The 23,305-nt window shown below is 48.0% G+C and overlaps 1 protein-coding gene across 6 annotated transcripts in view; it reads left to right on the top strand.

Annotated features, from left to right (window-relative positions):
- ARHGAP32 (Rho GTPase activating protein 32) overlaps window positions 1-23,305 on the top strand; it is a 239,395-nt gene that overhangs the window by 180,487 nt on the left and 35,603 nt on the right. For 5 of the 6 annotated variants that reach the window (XM_063417974.1, XM_063417972.1, XM_063417971.1 and 2 more), the window contains one exon: window positions 22,899-23,048. In XM_063417974.1, coding sequence (XP_063274044.1) covers window positions 22,899-23,048 — 150 coding nt within the window. Of the gene's footprint in view, window positions 1-11,685; window positions 11,827-22,898; window positions 23,049-23,305 lie in introns of those variants that run through there. The other variant, XM_063417976.1, reaches the window with a different exon arrangement.

Here is a 23,305-nt window from a genome sequence, read left to right as displayed (position 1 = left end):
AACTGCTCCCAGCCCTGCCAGGCCTCAGGACCAAAATCCTGCAGGGATCCTGATCCCTTGGACGTGGGGATTCAGGAGGAAAGGCCAACAGTGGGAGTGTGGAAGCTCACCAGGAGAGCCATGTCCGTGTCTGTGGGAGGGGCTGCAGGAATTCCCCAGGCTCTGAAAGCCACCAGGACTCAGAACTCAGGACTCAGCAGGGGCTCCAGCAGGTCCCTGCCAGCCTGCTCATGGAAAGGTCCCACCATTCCCCAGCACTGCCACGTTCACCTGCAGACCATGGCCCCAAGTGCCACACCCACACACTTTTCCCAAACCCTTCCATCCAGAACACAGGCATGGGGCTGAGGCAGAGCTGCGCCTGCCTCCTCTGCAGTTCATGATTTTCAGGAAGAACACAGCAGCAAAACACAGCTCTGAGACACTCTGCTTTTTGCACAGGCTGAAGACTAAGAGCAGCTTCTGCTTTAGTACCAGTGGAAATGGAGGAAAATTCAATATATAACAAAATCCAATATATAACAAAATTCAATATATAACAAACCCTGTGCTGTTTGGCATTTGGCAGGACAGGAATGCACCTTGTGCTGAAAGGTCAAACATGCAAAATGTTGGGATTTTGTTTGAGCTGGGACACAGGGTGGGGATTCCTGGGTCCTACTGAATTTCCCAAGTGTTTAGCACCAAATATCTTGGAGGATTGGATGTGTCGTATTGTGCTATTCATAACCCAGCTGAGCTGTGTGTGAAATGAGCCCATTTTCAGTGCCAGCATATTTTAACCATCTGCTTTTTGTTTTTGTTTTGCTTTTTTCCTTTTTTTTTATTTCTCCCTTCCCAGTCTCCCCTGTCCATGGAGCCCGTCCAGCATCCTGGAGCTACTTCCCCCCTTGTACGTCTTCATTTATTCCTTTGTCCTTCTTTCATTCTTGCCTTGTTTCTCTGTCTCCCTTTCTCTTTCCTCCTTCTTCTGTACATGCAGGTCAGTAGCACTGATGCCCTGAAGGATATTTAGGGGAAACCAAAACAAACATTTGTTCTAAGGTGCTTTTTAAAGAGATATTTGGATATAAAATAATATAGCAGGAAAAGAACAAAGCTGGCTGTAGCTCTTTTCTGGGGATGATAGAATCATTTTGAATCCATAAAAAGACTGAAAAGATGAAAAAGAAATTAAGTGCCAGATGACCAAGTATGAATGTCATTGTGAAAGAAAGAGAAGATAAAAATGGGTGATGGGGAGGAATTAAACATAGTTCTCAAAGTTTGTTAGAACATTTCAACCTTCAGAAGCCAAAATTCTTTTTACTTTTTTTTTTAAAAGAGGGAATGGTGTTTGTTCTTCATATCTGATAATGCCTGAAGTGAACTAATACGTGGCTTGTTTATTGAGACTCCTGTTTCACATTGCCATGGTCTTTTTTAGATCCCCCTAGTGCTGGTCTGAGCCTCACAGCAATAACCTGGTGTCAGTAAAACCTGGGATTGGTCATGTAGGTTTATCATTTTTACAGCAAATGCTTCACTTGCACAAATCAGCTCCCCCTGGGATGTTGTCTGGATTCCCTAAGTCAGTCTGAAACTTGATATGCAAATACTGTAAAGAGATAATTATCAAATATCTCATATTCACATCAATACACACAGATCTATATTTACCCACACACCCACTGGCAGCCTGCTGGCATGGACTGTGCTGGTGTCCCTGTACACAGTGGAGAACAGGCAGTGCTTCCCATTCCCAGTGCTCCCTCCAGGACAAGAAGAGCTGTCCTGGTGTGAAGATTTGCCTTCCTGAGAACCTTCCTGAGCACATGCCAACACCAACAGACCCCTCCAGGCAGAGGGAGAGGCCAGAGAGGGAGAACAGGGTTTGTATTTGGGATATAGTGTGGAGAGTGAGGTGAGGCTTCTTCCACTGCACATTTCCAAACCCATAGGAGCCAGGGAATACTGAAACTGGGATGGAGGTTTTAAGAATGAGGGCAGAATTTATTGCTGTGACTGGCCATGTCCACTGATAAATAACCTGACAGAAAATTTGGGAGGAATCAGAATAGTGAATCTTGTAAGATCCAGGAAGTTCCCTTTGGGCACATAAATATGGAGAAAATATTTTTCTTAATGTTTTTCCATTTGTATAGTCAAGTTCTTTGGATCCCTGAGCCCTTCAGAGATGCAATTTCTGCCAAGGATCAGCAGCAGTTAAATTCAGATAACACAGGGAGGCTTTATCCTGACTTATTTTTTCAGGCAGGCTTTTTTGTTAGGTTTTTAACACAAAAACAAAGAATGGCCACATTTGTGGTTATTTAATGCAAGTGGTCAGTTTTTAGTCCTCCTCCTCTCTCAGCTGTGAGAAGGAAGATTCTGACAACAGAGCAGCTCTAATATTTCTGCTCAAAGCTATGAGGCTTATTAGTAGTTCTGCTTGTTTCTCCTGTGAAATTAATTTCTTGTGACAGCCCTGTCCCTTTGTGAGTCATGGAATTGCCATAGAGATGATAAACTTGGCTGTGGCTGCTCCGAGAGCACCACTGGAGAGCAGGGGAACCACATCCTCCCCTGGCTGGGCACTCCTAGGCTCTGGGGCTGGTTTATATTGTTCCTGTGTCCCACACATCACAGCTGCATGACTGCTACTACCAGGAATCTAGAAATATTTGTGGGTTTTTAGTATGGAGGAATTGAGGTCCTGTTCAGGTTTTGCTGGTGCAAGGGGGAAGTTTATTTCTGGGCTCATTTAGGCACTGAAATTCTTCTTTGGGCTCAGATAAATGAGCTGAACTCTGGACAGAGAGGCAAGGGCTGGAAGAAGGTTTTGTAGCTGGGATAAAGTGCCCCTGACCACAAGCCCAAAACCTCTGGTCTCCCAGCAGAGTTGTTGCTCTGCGAGCTGTGCTGTGTTAAAAATCACAGATTTCTCCTCCAGCATTCGCCAACATAAAATGACATCTACTTAATATAATTTTTAGTACTCTTTTTACAGTGAAAACTCTGCTTAGGCTGGTCTGTGCACAGCATCCTAGAATCCCAGACTGGTTTGGATTGGAAGGGAGCCTAAAGATCATCTGGTTCTACCTGCTGCCATGGACAGGGACTGGAATTGGGAACTGGCCTGCACACCCTGTGCTCACTCCTGAGCCAGCTCCAGACCCAGGTGTTCAGGCACCAGCACCAGCCACTTCATCCCCAGCAGTTCAGTTTCCCAGGGATTTGGGTGTTTACTCAGCTTAGTGCACCTCACCCCATCATTTTTGCTGTTAACACTGTGAGCTCAGTGATCACCTCCCTCACGCTCCTGTTTGCACTCAGACATTGATGGGCAAGAACAATTCAGGCCTAGAACAGTCCAGAGAAGCCCCAGCTCTGCATGCCCAGCACTGAACTCTGCATTTCTCCAGCTCTGTCTCTCTGATTGCCGTCTTTCCACGTTGAATTGTTGGTCTCCTGCAGTCCCTCCAGGAGATTTTTAACTTTGTCCTCTTTCTTGCCTTCTGTCTGTCCCTGTGCCCTCTTCCCCACCCTGATTATCAGATTTGGAGATGGATAGTGTACAACCAGGCTCTGCATTTGCTACCGAGGCTCTGAACCAGTCCCACCTGAGCTCAGGTAGAGCCTGTTCTGTTCTGTGCCATCACTTTCTGTCCTAACCACATCTAACCCTGTACGTGGTAGCAATAACCACTCGCTAACCCCTAGGCTTGCTGGCAGAACCTAGCTGTAGTGTAATAAATAGTGAAATAGTGAATTATTCATTCTTTTTATATTAAAACCTGTTGCATAGAAAAGCCAGTGCCAGGTTTAAGAACCCACCTTCTCAGGGGGAGATTTTCTGCAAGTGATTTCCAGACCCAGTGAGTGAATCCAGCTCTTAAGGGGATGCTCAGCACTCCTGGGCCTTGCCCTGTGCACGCTCTGTAGTATTGGCAGCCATGTGGGTGTTAATCTGTGTATCAGAAATCAGCTCCTTTTCCCCACCCAGCTGCTGCATTTCTAAATATTGAGAATTCTTCTTTTCCCAGCCTTTCAATTTGTGCCTCACTATCCAAGGAGTTTGCCAAACCCTCTGTGACCATGCTCTGAAGGGAAGAGAAAAGGGTATTATTGCTTGAATAAGAGAGGGAAGAAATGTGGTTAAATATATAGTTTTATGGCAATGGAAACTACCCTCCTGTGTGCACTGTGAGCGCAGAAAACAACTGTGTTGTGTTGTCATTGCCATGACAACGTGGCTGTCACTTGTCAGAACTGCACTAGGTGAAATTAAAGTGTTCCAGTGGAACTGAGGAGCTGAGATGTGTCCCTGGTACATTTTATGTAATCAAACATTTGATCTTCAGTTATTGAGAGGTATTTGACAACAGTCATTTCAATTTATTTGCTTGTGTGGTAAATCATCCATGGACTTCTGTTTCCCTGGATCTCATAAGTGCTTGGAAAGGGACTGTAGGTGGGATTTTAGGAGAGGCAATGTGTGGGAGCTTTATTTCTAGGCAGGGCTTGGCACCAAGGCAAATGGCAGAGAACTTGGACAGGCTTTAGACAATGTCCTCTGTGTCCTCTGTTTCACCCAGTCCCTCAGGACTGGGGTTGAGCTGTACCTTACTAGAGGTCATTCCAAGCTGTTCTTTGGGTTAAATGAACAGGTTATTATTAGATATTTGATATCAAAGCAATGCTGATAAATGAGCCAGTCAGAGCTCATTTGAGTCCTGCTATCAAAAAAACCCATGCAATCATGGAATCCCCTGAGTTGGACCCCCAAGGATCATCCAGTTCCAGTCCTGGCCCTGCAAGACAGCCCAGAACCCCACCTTGTGCCTGAGAGTGTTGTCCAGATGCTCCTGGAGCTCTGGCAGACTTGGGGCTGTGACTGTTCTGGGCAGAGGAGGAACCTTTTCCTGATACCCAACAGCACTGGTAGAACATTTGAGTTTGTGAAGTGCTGGTGCAGTTCGGTGACTGAAGTGCATGGTGAGTGCCAGGCATCTCTTTAATTGTATTTGAACTGATTGCAAATCTTCTTGTGGTTTTGGTGTAAAGCTCTGCTTCTGCTGCAGTCCTTCTCTGGATTCCCATTGTACCTTCTCCAGTCATCAAAGGAGGATTTATTTTTAAACTAGGCTTTAGGGCTTTATTTCACTCCCATCAGAAGTGCTGAAAGCTTGCTTTGAAAAAATAGCATCTTGCTGGTAGTGTGGATCTAGGATACATTAGGAATGTAATCCTAAACTTCACCTTCAATAACTGTGTTGTTTTTCTGGATTTCAGTGCAATGACCTCTGGAAAATGCTTATTTACTCTGAATTGCTCCAGTAATTACCTGGTTTTAGGAGAAGGGGATTTATTGCAGGGACTGTCCAGAACTATAAAACCATTTAGTCTTTTTAGGTCTTTAAATCTGTACTGCAGATCAGGACTGCAGCAGCATTTTCCTGAGTTTTTCATTTCCTTGGAGTCTTTTCCTCTTTGCTATCTCTACCTTGTTTTAAGCAGTTCATCTTTTGTTCCTTCCCATTTTTTGGCAGAAAGGGATGAGAGCTGTGGGCTGATCTGTTGGGAGTGCTGCTAAATACAGGATTCATCTGGTCCTCTATGAAATTTGCACCATAAAATCTGTGATTCTGCTGGAAAAGTAGGAGTTGGAGAGAACAGCTTCCTGAGCCTATGTGCTGGGAACAGACAGGGCAAAAATTCTGTGTTCCCTGGGCAAGCAGGAATGGGATGTGAGAGCATCCCAAAGGCAGCAGCAGCAGCGTCTGTCCTGCCTGGGATGAAGAGTCACTCACAGCCCTCTCTGGGGGAGTGGATTTGGAGAAAGTCCAGCTGTGCTTCAGCCAGCCAGGCAGCACCATGTGTGTTGTTCTGCTTTTCCAGCAGTAGTTTGGGAGAAGGAAGCAGCAAGGCTCTTCATTGGGGTCTGCTGCTCCACTCTCCCTTTCCCCACAGGACACAGGATGCTCTTTGCATTCCATGGAAGCATAGCATTCCCAGACCCCAGTTGTGCAGCTGAAGCTGTGAATGATCTTCCACATGTCCCATTTCCCTTTTGCAAGGGGGCAGGGTTTGGATGTTCCTCTAGACCTGCATGAAAATCCACCTGAGGATTCTCCATAGTGTGCCATAGCATACCCATGGTAAGAGTTGCAGAGAGGGATGGCAGAGAATTGCACTTTTGGGAGTTCTTCACCAAACTGGAACAAGTAGTGGATTTACAAGGAGCAGGTTTTAGAGTTAAAAAGTGTCAAATGTTCTTTCTGCGCCCTCTGCCTGTGGGGACATGTTTTTATTTCTAACTTGCTTTTGCATTTTGCCTTCAGTGGCAAATGTGAAAAACGTTTCCTGTCCCCCTGAACAAAATCTCTAAACCTTGGCTAACTCCTAAGTGAGAGATGAGCAGAAATTGTATTTCACAAAGCTCCTAAGGATGCAGAGCATTAGGGAGTCGATGTATTTCTTCTTCCTCCGTAATCCTTTCATCCTTCAAGGGTGCAGATGTTTCTGACAATGGCAGTGAGAGCCAGGAGTGCACTTTGGCAGTGCTTTAGGAGCACCCCTGGCTGTTCCTTACCCCACACTGAGGAGTTTTAGGTGATGTTGATGCAGTATTTGCAGTAAGAACAAATCCATGTTTCTGTGACATTTCCTGGGTGCTATGGAAACTGTCTGGGTGGTTCTCAGAAAGTTGTGAGTTGGTTGACATTTTCTTCAAGAGGCTTGGATTTGAAAGCCTGGAGTGGAAGAGCAGGAGTTGGGGATTGGTGCTATGTCTGGAGGGCACAGGGGAGGCTGGGGCAGGGGCAGAGCAGCTGGAGCAGGGCAGCAGATCCATCCTTTAGAGAGAAGCTGGACTGAAACAAAAGAGACCTGCAGGCTCGGGGACCCAGGGGCAGGAGGGAGGTAACCTTTGGTCCTGCTGTTTCCTTTGTATCTTCTTCTCTTTTTTAGCTGAACTCAAGGAGAGTTTTCTAATGTATGAAAGCCCTGCTGGAGCCCTCCCAGCCCCAGGGAGTGGATCCTGTGTCCCCTCAGGAAGTGCCATGAGTGCAAAGCCAGTGGTCCCAGGACAGTTGGTGGACACCAGTGTTGTCCTGTGGGACCATCAGGTGCAGGCTGAGCCTGGGGATGCTCCAGGACCTTCTGCCTTCTCTGGACAATCGCAGTAAGGCACAGGTGGAGGTGTCAGTGAATGAGCCTCTGTGTCCAGCCCCCAAGTTTGCATTCAGGTTTTTCTGGCGTAGCTGAGTCTCCTGGAAGTATGGAAAAGATCCCACACAGAAATGGGACAAAAAACCCCAAGTCTGCCCACCCCAGCCTCCTGTCTGAGTCCAGCCTCCTGTCCTAGGAGCTCTTTAGGAGCTTTGAGGAGCAAGGGGAACAGCTGAGCTCTGCTAGTTGAGGACCATCCTCTGCTCCACCCCAGCATATCCTACAGCCCCACTGGGAGGCACTACTGGTGTAATTGCAGTGCTGGAAATCAGCCTCCAGGCACAGGGAAATGCCTGGAACACAGGTAGAGGAAAGAGCCAGATTAATTCCTGTGTTCCCTGTAGTGCAGTTTCTCCTTGTGTGTGGTCACCAAGGCTTTGGAAAGAAGCTGAGCCCATAAACAGCAGCTTCAGGCATCTCATTGACAGGTAATTTTGTGGTGAGCCTTGGCCATGTTTCCTGGGGAATTTTAATTTGAGAAGGAACAAGCGTGGTGTGTGGATCTGTGCACAGTCTGTATACATCAGTTCATGAATAATTACATAGATCTGTGTTCTGTGCAGGTAAGACGGAGCTGTGTTAATGTTTGTTATGGAAATATTCCTGGTGTTCGAGAGCCTGGATCCCCCAAAATAGGCTGAGTAGTGTCAAGCAAAGCAGTGAAACTTGGCTGAGTGCAGGGTGTTGGAGGCACCAAGTGCTTTAATAAGGCCACTTTCCTTTTCACTTGTTCTGTGCTGCTTTCTCACTCTGCCTGCTCTCCACTTACTCAGACTGGGGGGGCTGTTATTATTTTTAAACAAGATTGGTTTTTCTTTTCTCACAAGCTCTGTCAAAATGGGATTTAACTGTAATAATAGTTGGCTTAGCAAAACTCTGCAGTTATGCTAAAAGCTCTGAAATAATGGCAAGAGGGAGTTTTTTCTGCTCTGCTTTGCCTCTTCTTTTCTCCTGAATTATTCTGTAAATTAGTGTGGGAGCCAGACTGTGTCTTGGAAATACTTTAGGCAGCTTTAACCATAAATGATGGCACAAAGCTCTGATCTCTTTCTCGCCGATGGATTTATCAAGGGTCATGCCAGAGCATAGCTCAACTCTCCCATTAAAACCTGGTCCTGGGAAGTTCACAGAGGTTGAGCAGCTACACTACCACCCCTCTGTGCACAAAGACTTCATAAATGGAATAGCTGGAATATTTTTCTTGCAAGCCATGGCACACCATGGCTCCATCCACCAAAACCTCAGTCACCACATGGCTGCACCTGGATCCCTGGCAGTGTCCATGGCCAGGTTGGACAGGGCTTGGAGCAACCTGGGATAGTGGAAGGTGTCCCTGCCCATGGCACAAGTGGGACTGAATAAGCTTTAGGGTCCCTTCCAAACCATTCTGGGATTTGATGATTCTATAAGTTGTGACATCAGATACCTGGATGTCAAACCTGGTGCTGTCAGCTTTGAATTGAATCCAATCATTTTAAGGCATTCCGTGCCATGATGTGCTGCTCTGTTGGGTTTTTTTAATGCTCCACTCTGCTTTCATCTGTCGTTTCTCAGCAACACCCCTCATTTTTAAAGGGGTTTTTGTTTATTTGTGTTGTGTGTGTGTGTTTTGGGAGCAGCTGGCTTCAGGATAAATCCAGCTAAGTAAGAAGCAGCGTTGGAAAATCCTGACTGTCCAACTCCTAATGATGGTTTGAACCTTCTTCAGTGGTTACATTTGCAAAACCAGAAAGCAGAAGCTACAGGCTGCACTAGTAACATTCTTTGGGTTGCTCTGCCTTCCCAGTTCTTCTGTCTGAAATAACTTTTGGAGGACAGGGTGAACTTCAGGATTGAATTTCTGACAGGCACCCTTTTTTTCTGTGGTTTCAAGTGCTTGAGCTTCTTAGCTGGGTTTAAAAGATATTCATTATCTGCCTCCTCTGCTCCACAGCAAGCAGACCAACTCCTCAGGAGTGGGGAATGCATCTCCTTCATTTGCTTAATTTAAAAAAATGCTTAAAATTGTCTGGCAAAAGAAATTAGAATAGAAAATGAGACTCGTGTGATTATTTTATTATTTTCAATCAAGTATTAAGAAGCAGCAAAAGACATTGCAGTGCTGTTCAGTGCAGTGGAGAGCTGAGACCCCTGTGCAGGTGCAGGTCCCAGATGCAGGAGTCACATCTTAGTTGCTCAGGTTTCATTCCTAAAAGAAAGGCAGTTTCTAAGAAGTATTAAAGGTTTTCTTCACAGGAAACAAAGTGCAGATGGGGGAATGTGTAATTGTACACCAGGTAGTAAAATACCTCCTCGGAGCAGTAGTTGCAAAGGTAAAACCCAAGCCTAAAGCTGAGACAGCTCAGTGTTATTGAGGATGCAGCTGTTACATTCCTGCTCTGATTAGCAAAAACAGGATTGGGCAACTCCTGGCCTTAGTTTGAAACTGGGAACCAGCAAAGGGTGTGAATTTGGGGTCACCAGCCTTGAAGGAGTCTTCCTAGCCAAGCCTGGCCTACAGTAAAAAGAAAAAAAATACAGAGCATACAACACATCCTGGCAGCTGGCAGCTTTGGGCAGCTCAGTGTTACTGCTCTGAAGCCCTGCGTACGTTTGGAATTGTATGTGCATTTTGCATGTTAATTTGGAATAGCATTGCTTCTGCTGTATTCACCCGTGTTGGGATTTTCCCAGCTTTGATCAATGGGTTTGATAGGAAGAATGTTCCCAGAACGGTGAGTTGGTACCAGGGAGAAGGTTTTGTACATGGAATTATTCAGTGAGAAGTGAATTTAGGGATCGTGTTTGGCTGCTGAGGTAAAGTCTGGTGTGATGGTGTGCTCATTGTCCAAGCCAAACAAGTCCAGCAGTGAATACCAAGTGTACGGAGTACAGGAGAAGAACAGGATTATCGGGAGATGTGAGTCAGCAAACGATTTTGAAAATAGCACAGAGGAGAAAGCGTGAGCACCTATAGAAATGAGTTTTCCTCTCCTACTCATCAAGATGTCTGCAGATAGAGAGACAAATTCCTCCTTAATCCTTCTGACCCTGAGGTTGCCTACCTTTAGCTGGCAAGCCCACATTTCAAAGTGGATGACAGCAATTACTGGGTTTGATGAACTGATGTTAATGGGGGAGCTCTAGGTCACACAGCACAACGGCAGAACTTATCCCACAAACCTGCAGTAAATGCAGGTAAGGTCACAGCTTCACTGGCTCTAGGAAAAGGCTTGGCTGAGGCTTCCTGGCTCTTGTTCCTGCTCCAGGTGCTGGCCAAGGCTGGGCAGGGATGGCAGTGCTGGAGCCAGGTCAAGTCCCAGGGTCTCTGTTCTTTGCCCTGGGCTGGAGCCTGGCTGGAACTGGGTCACTGGGAAATGATCCTGTCATTTGGCTTTGCCTTCAAACACAGAACTCCCAGAGAGTTTTTAATTTGGTTTGTTTTCGGTGATCTGCTCATCGATTCAGTTCAATGCGATGTAGCCCCCTGCGCTGGGCGGGGGCATTGTTCCTGTGATTGCATTAGCAGCACACGGTGGGTGCAAGGCGCGGTCCCGGGGCTGTGGGGCCCGGCCTGTGTCCCCTCTGCAAGCTGGGACGTGCTTCCACCACAGCACTCAGGCGAGCCCGTGTCTCTCCCTTGTTCTGCACATGCTGAGACACATCTTCAGTGTGGCCGCGGGGATTTGCAGCAGGAGCAGTGACTGAGGGATGGGGATGCTGGCACAGATGTGCCCCTGAGCTCTGCAGTCCTGGTGGGATTGGAATGTGGCCTCATCGCAGTGTCCTCTGTAGTTTTTGTGGCATGAAGGAGCGAAGAAGGAGAAAGTAGATGAAGGTGAGTGCAGCTTTTCTGGCCCGGGTGTTTTCCCGGAGGTGCTCACACGCTGAGGAGATGGCGCCGGGCCCATCCTGAGGTGGGGGTACGGAGCAGCCGTGGGTAATAGGGCACAGCCAGCATCAGACCGTCACAGAACCCCAGGATGGGTCGGGCTGGACGGGACCTCAGAGGGCCACCAGGTCCCAGCTCCCCTCTTCAACAGGGCCATCCCAGAGTACAGGGCACAGGATTGTGTCCAGTGAATTCTGGAGTATCGCCAGTGAGGGACACTCCACACCCTCTCTGGGCAATGTGTTCAGTGCTTGATCCCTGCACAGGGACGTTTCCCCTCACGTTCAGCTGGAGCTGCCCGTTCCTCTGGTCCTAATGCTGGACACCACCGAGCACAGCCTGAGTCATCTTCTCAGAACCTCCTTTCTAGATTTTTATGCCTGGGATTTTTTTATATTTCTATTTTAGCCCTTCCCCAGACGAGCAGCCGTGTGCTGCTCCCCATGCCTCCTGCCCACCCTGCGCCCTTTGCCCGGCCCCGGGACGGACGGGAGGGTCTGGCGGCGGTGCCGGCGCGGGGGCAGCGCCGGAGCGGCTGCGGGAGCCGGGGAAGCGGGGAAGGAGGGAGGGAGGGAGGAGGGGGGAAGAAAGGAAGGAAGGAGGCACCTGCGGAGGAGGAGCCGGGGAGGGGCTTGGCAGAGCTGCAGAGGCTGCGAGCACCCGGCGCATCCCGCGGATCCCGGCGGAGCCGAGCGCAGCCCGGCGCGGAGAGGCCCGGAGGAGCCGGCCGGGAGCAGGCCCAGGTGAGGCAGCGATGCCCCGGGTCACCCGGCCAGGGGCTCAGAGAGGGGGCGGAGGTGTCTGCGCCACTTGTTGCTTAGTAACTTGCCAGGTAGTCAATATGTGTGTGTGGGGAATGAGTGGCTTTGGATGAGGATTCTTCTTTCCCGGTGGTGGTGATGGGTCAGGAAAGAGGGTCTTGGTACATATTTTACATTGGATATTGGGAAGAAATTCCTCCCTGTGAGGGTGGTGAGGCCCTGGCACAGGCTGGCCAGAGAAGCTGTGGCTGCCCTTGGGTCCCTGGCAGTGTCCAAGGCCAGGCTGGACAGGGCTTGGAGCACCCTGGGACAGTGGAAGGTGTCCCTGCCCATGGCAGGGGATGGAACAAGATGAGCTTTAAAGTCCCTTCCAAGCCAAACCATTCCATGATTTGACGGTACTTAACCCTGGTTGGGCCCAGGGGTGTCAGGCTGTGCTGGGGTGTTCTGCCCAGGACACTGCCTGGAGCAGAGCTGATCCTGCACGGAGGTGATGCCAGTGGGCTGCTCAGATGCCTCCCTGCCTGGGATTGTGTTCTCAGCCAGGTAAGAGATACCTGGAGTCAGTAATTTTTCTCTCATTCCTGGCTGCACAGGTTACAGACTTGTGCTTCTGCAGTGGGAGAAGGTCCTTGGGAATCCTTGGACAGGTTCCTTGGCTTGGTGACCAAATACCAATTGAATTTGCATACTTAGCGCTCTCCCCCTCCTTGTTAATGGTTTTACATCTGTTTCCGTCTAACTTATCTCTGCCTTGAGGTTTCTATTCCACTTTGCTCCACACTGGGTTCGTAGTTGTAAACTGTTTTATTGGATTTGTTCTCGGGTCATGGGTGTGTAGCAAAGCGGAGCTGTTAAAGGCAGCCTCTTTCATGTCCAGGATGATTTGTGTGAGGTTTCCCACCCAGATCCCAGCAGAGAAGGAATTCCAGCATGCAGACCCCCTCCACCCCAGCCGTGATCCTGGGGCTGCAGGGCTGGAGTTTAGCCTCCATCTCAGATTTATACCTCCCTCCCAAGGAGGCAGCTAACAGAGGGGAATGTCTACAGTTTAAATTTCAATAGATTTTTGCATCTCACTTTATCCTTTTGTTTTCCTTCCCTCCCCAGACTGACACATTTCTAAGCATTAATATTATTGATGCTGTTGGTCAGGAGAAAGGGGGGTCCTATTTAAAACTGCCAGCCCGTTGTTTGCTGGTGCCCTGGGGCAGGGAATGCACACTCTGGAAAATAAAATTCCCAGGGAGAGACATTACTGTGATCACAGTAGACACTTTGCAAGTAGCCATGGCTCGTCTGTTCATATTTGTTCAGAAAACCTCCTAAAAGCCAGAGCCCATTTTAAGGACTAAATGCCCTGCAGGATCTGATTATTTGTGACAGAGAAGACAGGAGGCCTTCCCTTTCCACTCTTCCCCGACCTCCTTTGTTCTGGGCACCACACAGGCGTGATAAAAGAGTCTTATTTGAAATCAAAGCCCTGCACTGGGAAGTGAAAGGAAAAGAATATAAAGCAGGCAAAACAATACATTATCCGCATTCCTAAGTCTTAAAAGGCAGATTTAATTCACCTCAAATCCCCAAACTTTTAGGTCCAATTTTCACTTTCAGTGAAGTTTTTTACACTTCTTTAGCTGTGTAAGGGGGATGTATGTGAAAATGTATTTTTTATCCTCGTTTAGCTATTGTATCTTTCTTGTGTTGTATAAAGGAACTGTAATGTGAAGGAAAATTGTGGTCATGGTCTTCAGTATTTTTTTTGTTTCCACTCCAGGTGAGTGGAAATTTAACTTCCAAAGGCAGGATCATCTTGGGGCTTAATGCAGGGGTTAATAGTTAAAGTATGAACAGTTTAGATAGGCTGTAAATAGGGGAAGAAGCAGAGCAGTATCAATCTGGGAAGGGTAGGTCACTGCAGTTCAGAAGTAGCTGGTCTGAGCTGCAAGCACTTGCCCTTGGGCCAGTAAAAATGAGAGAGGCAGGCTTTGGGGAGGGACTGGGAGAGCAGCAGAGATGTTCCCTGTCATACTGGGAGTACCACATACTTCAGGACAGTCTGTACCCAAGGACTGAGGCAAGGGCTGTGCCATGGGCATCAGGAACAGCAAGGCAGTGTGCCTTGACCTGGGCTTCCTCCTGTTTCCAGAGGCATAACTCATGCTGCTTCCCCATGAAATCAAAAGGGTTTTTGCCTTCCCAAGGCCTTGCGTAAGAGCAAACACGCTCTCACTGTGGGATTGGGCTCCATCTGCCAAACTCCTCATTATCCCACTTGTGCTGTTTGTTGATTCCTGTCAGATCCTTTTCCATTGCTTGCCTTCTCCCACCAGACAGGGCTGGAGGAGCACGGTGCCACCGTCACTGTGGTGATGCCGGCCCAGCTGATGCCACACTCGTGTTGGAATGGCTTGGGAAGGTTCTGGGCTGCCTGCCTCTGTTCAAAGTGCTTGATGTGATGCAGGGTCAGCTTGGGTCACTGTCTAGCTTTTGGAAGATCTCCTGCAGTGTTGCTGCCACGTGCAGAAATGGTGTGGGCGAGGCTCAGCCAAGCTGCAGCTCCACGGGGCTGTTGGGAAGCGTTTTAATCAGGGAAGGAGCTGCATGGAGCACAGCTGGGCTGTGAACCAGGCACAGCAAAGGCACTTCGCCTTCAAGTCTGAGTTTGGGAGCAATCAGCTCTTGGCTTCTCTGAGGCCATGGCCACTGGACCCAGGACAAAAAGTATTTGGTTTAGATTGTCTTAAAGGGAGGTTGAGGTTGTCCGTTAGGCAATTCCATCTGTATGGATAGCTAAAGCTCCTGTCAGTTCCAACAGGGAATGTGTGGCATTGCCATCACTGTCTCTCTGTGGGTCACATTCCTGTTGGTGATGAATGATGAGTTGGAGAAGCTTCTGGCACAGATGGCCTTGCTGTGCTGTCACCTAATGCCAAGGTGACATCTTGCCTCTTGAGTGTGTACATCCATTTCTCCCTGAGTTGTGTCTGCAGAGTTATCCAGCACAGGCTGCTGGTTGTTGATGGTCATGCTTACCCTTAATGCTGATGCCTCAGTTGAGGTTCCAGCAACTCCTTTAACCAGTAACATCCTTCACAGGCCACATCAACACAACCTCTAGGGTCATTCTGAAATTGGGTTTCTTTTCAAACCATGCAAACTGTGTATCAGAGATATCCTCAGATTACAGTGTCACATCCTCTTCAGTGGGAATGCAGAGTTGCACACAAGCACATTTTGGTGTCAGATCTCACATCTTTGGATGTGGTGTGAGTTTGGGCATGCGAGGTCAAACAATCCTGGCATGCCCAAGTGAATGTGGGTGGGAGGCTGGCACCATCTCCCTGATAGGCAGATCTGGTGTTCAGTTCTGGTGATGGTCACCTGAGTCAGAGCAGCCTTTCTAAAGGACCCTCAGTCTCCAGGGCAGGCGAGATAAGCAAAAGGACTGCATTAAGCTCTGTTAGAACACAGAGATTTAGCTAGAATGAAAGAGAAAAAAGATATTTCAAGTGTCTCTCTGGATATTTTTCTCCTAGCTCCACATTTCACAATTTGCTCCCCTTGTCTCCCAGTTTTGCTGCTGGCCCTGTGACCTCTTTGTGTCACCTAAGCTGCTGACCCCACTGCCACATGTGCTAAATCTCTATCGGTTTGTTTTCAGCTCCCACTCCTTTTCTGGACTGGACCTCTAATAACTGGTTTCCTTTGCACTAGAGCTCCATCCATCATTATTTCCTCCCCCAGTTACCTGTCCCAGCCTGTCTCAGCTGCATCGTCACCGGGACTCTGTTAGTCAGAGCTGTTGGTTTTTTCCAAAATACAGTTTAAACTTGCTGATAGAATTATTGGATTGACCTTGCCAGCTCTTGAACCTTTGAAACCTCTCTCATGTCTTTGTTAGCCTTCAACTACATAAATAACTGATTTATGTCTCCTGGCCAAGTATCGCTGCCCTGAGGCAGGTGTGCTCTCCTTCAGGGATTGTTTCGAAGATGTGCTGGGGTCTGTTTGTTCAGCAGGTCTGGCTGTATCATCTTAGTGCTCCCTTAGGGTCTTAGATTCTGTGCAAAGATCAGTCATGTCTTAAGGCTGGAAATAGCACAGGTTTCTTGGTATCAGACGAAGATGATAGACTTTTGCATCAGACTAAACTGGTGGTTATCGTTCTTAAGCCATTACAAACACTCAAAAAAATTGGCAGGAGAGCACGGAAAAAGAGGTTTTTGCTGTTGTACGTTGAATCCTGGTTCCTGTCTGTGTTTTCTCGTGGCCATAAAGGAATTTCTCCAGGCAGTTCACACTTGTAGAAGATCCTGGTGCATGTCAGGATCATGCGATACAGACATGTGATTTTAGTTGAATGGAAGTAGCCACCACGCTGGTAGCTTCTGGATTTGCAGTGTCCTGTCTCTGGCAGAGGAGTGACCAGACCCAGATGCAGCAGAAGCTGAAGAAATTGTGTGAGTTGCCAGGCTGGTGGATCTCTGGTGCCAGATGTTCCTGTGCTGACCAAGAGCAGCCGACCTGAGCCAAGGGCTGCTGTTGGCAGGGATGGGGAATAGCTGGAGTTTGCTGAGGTCATTGCACAGTCACTGCCCAAAGGATGGCTGCAGGAGCCTGGGCAGATGCAAGAGATGCAGCTTCCTTATTACCAGGCTTTGTAAATAAACAGTACCAGCTCTTATCAATGACCTACTTTACTCTCCATATGTGTGGGGCTCTCGTGGTAGCTGGAAATCTGCCCTTATCCTTGGCTGGTTCTTGTCTTAGTTAATTTGAATGGTTTTTATCAAATTACACTGACATTAATCACCTTTAACAAATATATTTCTTCACTTCAGAGCCCAGCCTTAACTGATGGCAGCCTGGCACAAGAGAAATGCTGCAGCATTAGAAAACACACATTTATTTTGCTTTTGTTCATGACAAACCAGTCAGTACACATTTATGGAAGTTATTTGAGATAGAGAGATATTTTTAGACTCTCATATCTATGGAATTTTAAATTATCTCTTGAAAATCTTTATGCCTGCTGAGGGAGCCCAGTGTAAAGATTAGTGAGATTGTTGCTGCGTTGGTTGGTCCTTCTTCAAACCCAGCATCCTGTTCAAGGACTAAGGGATGGTGCTTAGTGGTGCGTGGTTCCACATTCTGCTTGGGATTTTTAGGGCTGTGTAAATCAGCTTCCAAAATAGAATGTGCTGTGGCAGGAGGGAAGGAGGAAAATGTCTTGTTGCTAAGAAACATGACAGAGAACTAAGAGATGTGATTCAATTCTTGGCTTGGCATCACTTCTCCTCAGTGAGATGTGGGTCTGCAGAGCGGGTTTTTCCGAGTGTGGGGGGATATTGAGTATATTGGCCGATGTTTTCAGGAGGGGTCAGGATAACCAGTGCTGTGCAGGGACCCAGCTGGCCTCGCTCCACTCTAACCCTTCTGTGTGATCCTGAGTGTGCAGAATTAGGAGCACAGGAAATGTGTGGCAAAAAGAACCCCTGCTTCTCATCTCCTGATTCCTGGTGCTGCTCTTTTTTTTCAGAAGAGTCTGTTGCTTCTCCTTCTCTCCCTGCAGCAGTTTAATTTTAGAAGAGAATGGCTCTGGAGGGACTAATAGCCTGGAAAAATTTTTGCCTGGTTTGCTGTAAATCTCCCTTCAGAGAGGATAGATTTCACTTTTGTTTTGTAATGTTTTTCTTTATGACATTCCCACATCTTTTTCCATCTTTGATTTTGTGCCTACCCGTGCAATTTGTTGATTGCTGTGGAGCTCTGCAGCCACACGTGTTGTTGCTTTGGTCTGAGCTCCAGGCTCCTCTCACAGTAGGGGCCAGCTGGGTGCTGGGACCTGTAAAATCACTGGGAATAACAGAAACAAACAGGCTGCCCATGTGCTGGGAATGTGGGTCAGCAAACACCCTCCAAGATGATTCTCCTGGAGTCCAAGTTTGCTAACTCTGCATCAGAAAACATACTGCTATTACCCTAGGAAGGGGATTTTGTCAAACCCCAAATATTTGTGCTACCAACAGGGAATGGGACAGGTGCTCTTTGTTTGTGGAGCAAGGGCTTGTTTTCCCTTTGCAAAGGCTAATGAGGCTGCAGGGAACAGGCAGAGGGCTTGGGAAACAGGCAGGCAGTTTGGGAGGGTGTCCTCGAGGAAGTTGCCATTGCCTTGGATGGGGCTTGGAGCAGCCTGGTCTAGTGAAAGGTGTCCCTGCCCATGGCAGGGGTTTGGAACAAGATGAGCTTTACGGTCCCTTCCAACCCAAACCACTCTGGGATTCTGTGTTTACAGTCTGTTGCCAGGTCACCATTTGCCTGGATGTCCCCTAGCCTTTGGAAAGAAGCAGGATGAGTCAGCTGGGAGATGCTGTGCTGCTGCAGGGTTGGCTGGGTTGTGTTTTGTTCTTGAGCCTTTGCCTCATGGGGCTTTTCTTGCTGAGCAGAACAAATCTGGGGACGCAGGCTGGGTTTGTTTGTTAAAAGGGTTTTTCCTGTTGTCTCTATGATCCAAAGGCAAGGAATCAGAAGGAGCCCATGCTCTTTGCCATCCTACCTTTCCTTCTGCTGGCAGCACTTTGGGCAATTGTAATTAAATATTGCAGTGGTCTTGGGAAGGATTTTGTGGCAGGCATCACTTGTGGAGTTTGGGCTGAGCCACGTGGTGTTGTTGGACTGTGCTGTGAATCCCAAAGAGCTGCATCCCCCCCTAACAAATCCATGGGGCCCAGGAGGGATCAGGACCAGCGGGAGCAGCTCGGTTCTGGGCTGTCTCACCTGGGCTGGCCCAGCTCTGCCCTGGGAGCATCGGGGCAGCAGATTATTTCTAATCCAGCTCACGGCAGTGGCTCAGCTCAGCCTCAGGGAACAGTGTGGGGACACCCAGCAGTGCCACTGTGGGCTGAGCTTGTGGTGTGGGGACACCTGGGAGTGCCACCATGCTGAGCTCAGAGGAAGGCTCAGGAGTCCTCAGCAAATCCCAAAAGATCCCTGTGAGCTTTCAGGACAGCACGTTGTGCTGAGCAAGAGCATGAAGCTGATGAAGAGCTGATGGCTGGCACAGCTCTCCAGTAAAGCTGCAGAAAGCATGAAGTGATTGTTATTTAATAGCTTTTAGCAGTATCAGGGGGATTTGGGGCCTCACTCGCACTGCCAGTGTTGGTGGTGTAACAGCAACAGCACTGCCTGATCCATAAATGTTCCTGGGGGAGGTACTGGGCAGCTTCCCAAAGCTACAATGAACTACCTGGCACAAGGATTCCTTTTCCTTCCTCACCTTCCCACTATGTAAAGTCTTTGGCCAGCATAGTTATGACAGCAAAGCGGGGGGCAGATTTTTTTCCATGCTGCTAATTGACACATTTGTGCCAGCAAAACTTCAGAAGTGGTACAGACTCAGGTGGGGTTTTTCAGTTGGGTTTCATCTGGGGGATTTTTCAGCCAGGCTCTCTCCACTGGATGGAGAATTTTTCTTTGCTTCTTCAGGCCAAGATATTAAGCCAAATCTGCCTTTCTGAGGAAAAGCACCCCTTGCTCCTTCTAGGAAAGTCTCCATTTCTTGGTAAGCAATGTATTTTGTAGTGGTTAAGTTCGAGGTGGAAAGTAATGTAGATAAACGTTGGAGTTTTTGTTCAGTTTGGTTTGGCTTTCAGTTGGTAACTTAAAGCACAGCAGCCATTTGAAATGATCTGTTACTAATGCTGGTTCTTGAGTTTATTAACAGCTTGTGTGGAGATGCAAGTTGTGAGTGGATCAGTTCTATCATGTCCCTGCTTATTAGTGATAGTGCTTATTAATAATGGTAGGAAAGGGTTAATTGTTTTATCCACATCTGCTTGTTTTGTAACACTTGTAGATTTGTTTCAGGTCTAAACCCTGTACCTTGATTCCCTGGTTTTCCTGCAGTCACCAATTCTGGGTGCAGAAGAGTCATTGGTTGCTGCAGCAGGAGAACGCTGCTGGCTGCTGCTGTCTCTGTCACCTGTAGGGCAGCAAAGCTTTGAGAAAACACAGATTCTGCAGCATTCCTGGCAGCTTTTGGCATTGGTGCTTATCCAGAGCCTGGGTGTGCTGTGCTGCGTTCACCTAAACCACAATGCAGCAGGAATTAATCCCTCGGGATGAGCTGGTGGTTCGAGGGTCGGTCATGCCAGAGGGTGGGAGGATCCCACCTTTTCTGCTGCTGCAGGAGGCAGCTCCCACAGCTCAGGAGAGAGCTCATCCCTCTCAGACACCTACCTGCTTTTGTTCTCCTTAATAACCTGCCAGCAGGGAGATGACTGCTCGGGTTTTCTTGCTGTTCTCTTGTTCTCCCCCACCCAGCAGAAGCCTGAGTGAATCATTCCTGTGTGGGTACAGCCCTCAGAGCCGGATTCAGCCTCAGAGAGGCTCTGCAGTGATCTGGGATGAGCAGAGCAGGCCCTGTGTGACCAAGGAGCTGTGCAAACACTTCCACAGGCTGGGGACAAGGGAATTTCTGGTGGCTGAACCTGCCCTCACAGAGTCCTTGACTGCTGCACCACTTCTCTGTGGCAGGGAGTTTGTGGGAGTCTGCTTAATGGTGCAGAAAGCAGGACAATTATTGTAACCTGCACTGAGTGGCTTAAAGGCAGAGGAGATTTATTGTGTTTTAAAAACTCAAGTCAGTTTTCTGGTCAATGATGCCAATAGCAAACCGAGTACATCTTTGGATCATGGAAGTATATCCATTGCAGGGTTTTTTTTCTGGTTTTAGTGCTGAGGTGACATCCAAAAGTCACTTTTTGATCTGTGTTAGTAGTAGAATTTCTTCTAGACTTGGATAAGTTTTTTCTCCATTTCAAATCCATTCTCTGATGGGCTCATTTTTCATTAAGTCAAGCAAGGTACATAGTATACAGAGTATGAAATTATTTAAGTGAATACACACGTATTAACAATTGCTTTATTTGGATTAGCAGGTGCTCTGTTTGCCTGTTGTAAAAACATGTCTCAGCTCTCTCACCTCCAGTGGTGTTACCACAGCAGCCCCAGGGTGCTAACCTTGGAAATTCCACACGAGTCAGGATGACACTGTCTCATCCTTGAGCTGGGCTGATACGGGGGGATAAATGAGCCCTTTTTTTCCTGTGATGATGGATACAACCAAACCCCATCCTAACTTTGGCACGTCAGCACAACCTGTTCTTTTATTGCGTGCAATTAAAAAATATGTCAAACTGCACACACTCCTTTAATTAAAGCCCCCACAGCCACAGTTTGTCATGCTCAAGGCTCCTGTGGTTAAATAAATTTGGTTTGATTGCTGAGGATGCAGATGCAGCGTTTGATGGGGATTTTGGGATTTTGGGTATTCAGGTGGTGCTGAGGATCAGTTTGGTGTTGTACTGCTACAGGGGACTTTGTACAGAAGGAGAAGTTTGCTTTCCTCACATCAGGACAAATTTGTTGAGGTCAGTGGAACCAGGTTGATTATATAAAAAAGTATTAATATATCAGGTTTATTACATATATCAACAGAAGGACCCTGTCAGTGTCTAGTAAAATGGAAGGAGAAATATTCAGCTGTGTGAAGGGACTAAAGTGTCCTGAAGCATTATGTGGTATAACCACAATCTTGGGACAAGGTTTTCCGTGTCCCAAGAACCCCCCTGAGTGAAGCAGTGCCCATCCATATTTGGTTTGCTGAGTCCCACTTTCAGAGCTGCTCTCTGTATTTCACATTTCATTAGGCAGCAGAGGTGACACTGAAGGGCTGAACCTCTGTCCCCAGGGGTCTTTGTTGCTTTGCAAGGTATTACTCTGCTGATACTTGATTGCAGTATTTGTGGGTTTAATGCAGGTGGAATATACAGTTCTTGTCTTTCCTGCCTGGGATGAGAGGGAGGAGCAGGGGAGTGGTTGCTGCTGCTGCAGGAGCCTTTACAACTTCCCGAGCTTCCTCACAAAGCACGGCTCTTTGTACCCAAGGGTTTGTTCCTTTCAGTAGAGCTCTTCTGTTGAATTAAACTGCTTTTAAATCGTGTAAACAATGACACTTTTGTTGGGGAGGCTCCAGGCCTCTGGAGGAACATTGACATTCCAGGGCATTGTTCTGCTCCTATTCAGCCTGAGCCTGGCCTCTCCTCCAGGGCCAGGTCATTGCTGTCACCCACTGCTCTCCTTTGCCTTGCACTGGGATTCAGCTCCTGAGCAGGTGGTTTTAGCAGAGGGACGGGAGCTTCCCCAGCACAGCCCGGAGAGACAGCACAAGAGGTTGGAAGGTGGCTTCTGAGGCACATGCTCCTCTCGTTGGAGGCTGCTTGTATTCATTCTGGAGAGGATAAACTGCATCTCTTCCATCAGCTGCCTTAGTGACCTGTTCAGTGGATGAACGAGGAGGTGTCCGAGGGACAGTCAGTGCTGGATATGATGCTCCGTGCTCTGGGTAGGGTGACAGGGTGGCAATTGGGCACTGTTGGATTCGATAGCCTTGGAGGGCTTTTCCAACCTCAGTGACTCTGATTCTGTGTTTTTATTTTGTGATGGCTTGAGAAGGGAGTTGCTGAGGCTCTGGGGTGGTGCCTGTGTAGGTGTGGTGAGGGGCAGTGAGGCCCCAGCGCGCTGGGAGGGCAGGTTGGGCTCTCATGGATTCTCAGAGATTATAGTCAGCCCTTTGTTCTGAGGGGCCTCAGACCAGAATGAGGGCCAGTCACAAAGCTGCATTTTTGTGTGTAGATTACACATTGGTTTGCACAGGAGATTACCAGATTTCTCAGTTGAGCCTCATTCCCAGAGATGAAATTGCCCCTCCCAGGTGCTGCCCACCATCAGCCCTTCAGGTGGCTCCTGCCTGAGGCTGCTCTGCAGAGAAGTGTGTCTTTGTGTTAGTCCTTCCATTCCAGCTCGCTCTTGGTAACTCTGCCCTAGTCAAGGGTTGGAACAAAAGCCAAGTTTTGTGTCTGACCTTGGAAAATCTGTTCCTGTAAGTAATTGATATCAATGTTACTACAGTTCTTACGTGCTCTGTAGAAGGAGTTCTGCTCAGTGGTTGCCAGCTCTGGAATGAAGTGGCTGTCCCTTGTCTTGTGCAGTGTCAAAGAAGCACGGGAAACTCATCACCTTCCTCCGGACATTCATGAAGTCGCGCCCAACGAAGCAGAAACTGAAACAGCGGGGGATCCTCAAGGAAAGGGTGTTTGGCTGTGACCTGGGGGAGCACCTGCTCAACTCCGGCCATGACGGTAAGAAACAACCTGCTCCTGAGTTCCTCCTCTGCTGGGAATTTGTCAGGGTGATTGAAGCTGTTCAGGGTCCTGCTGGGAGACATATGTGTGATACTAATCTGTGGCTGAAAGGGAAACTGAGGCTAGTGAGAAGCAAACGTTGTGCTTCAGTGTGGGAAGCATCGTGGTTTGATGTGGGAGTGCTAAAGGTGGCTGCAGCTTCTACAGATAGGTTTTCAACCTCTTCAAGTCTTCAAAGAAGTACTTTTTTCCAG

This window comes from Prinia subflava, chromosome 22 (genome assembly GCF_021018805.1).
Source record: "Prinia subflava isolate CZ2003 ecotype Zambia chromosome 22, Cam_Psub_1.2, whole genome shotgun sequence".
NCBI classification, from domain to species: domain Eukaryota; kingdom Metazoa; phylum Chordata; class Aves; order Passeriformes; family Cisticolidae; genus Prinia; species Prinia subflava.
Note: the sequence above shows the minus strand (reverse complement) of the source record. Positions and strands in the feature narration are given on the sequence as shown.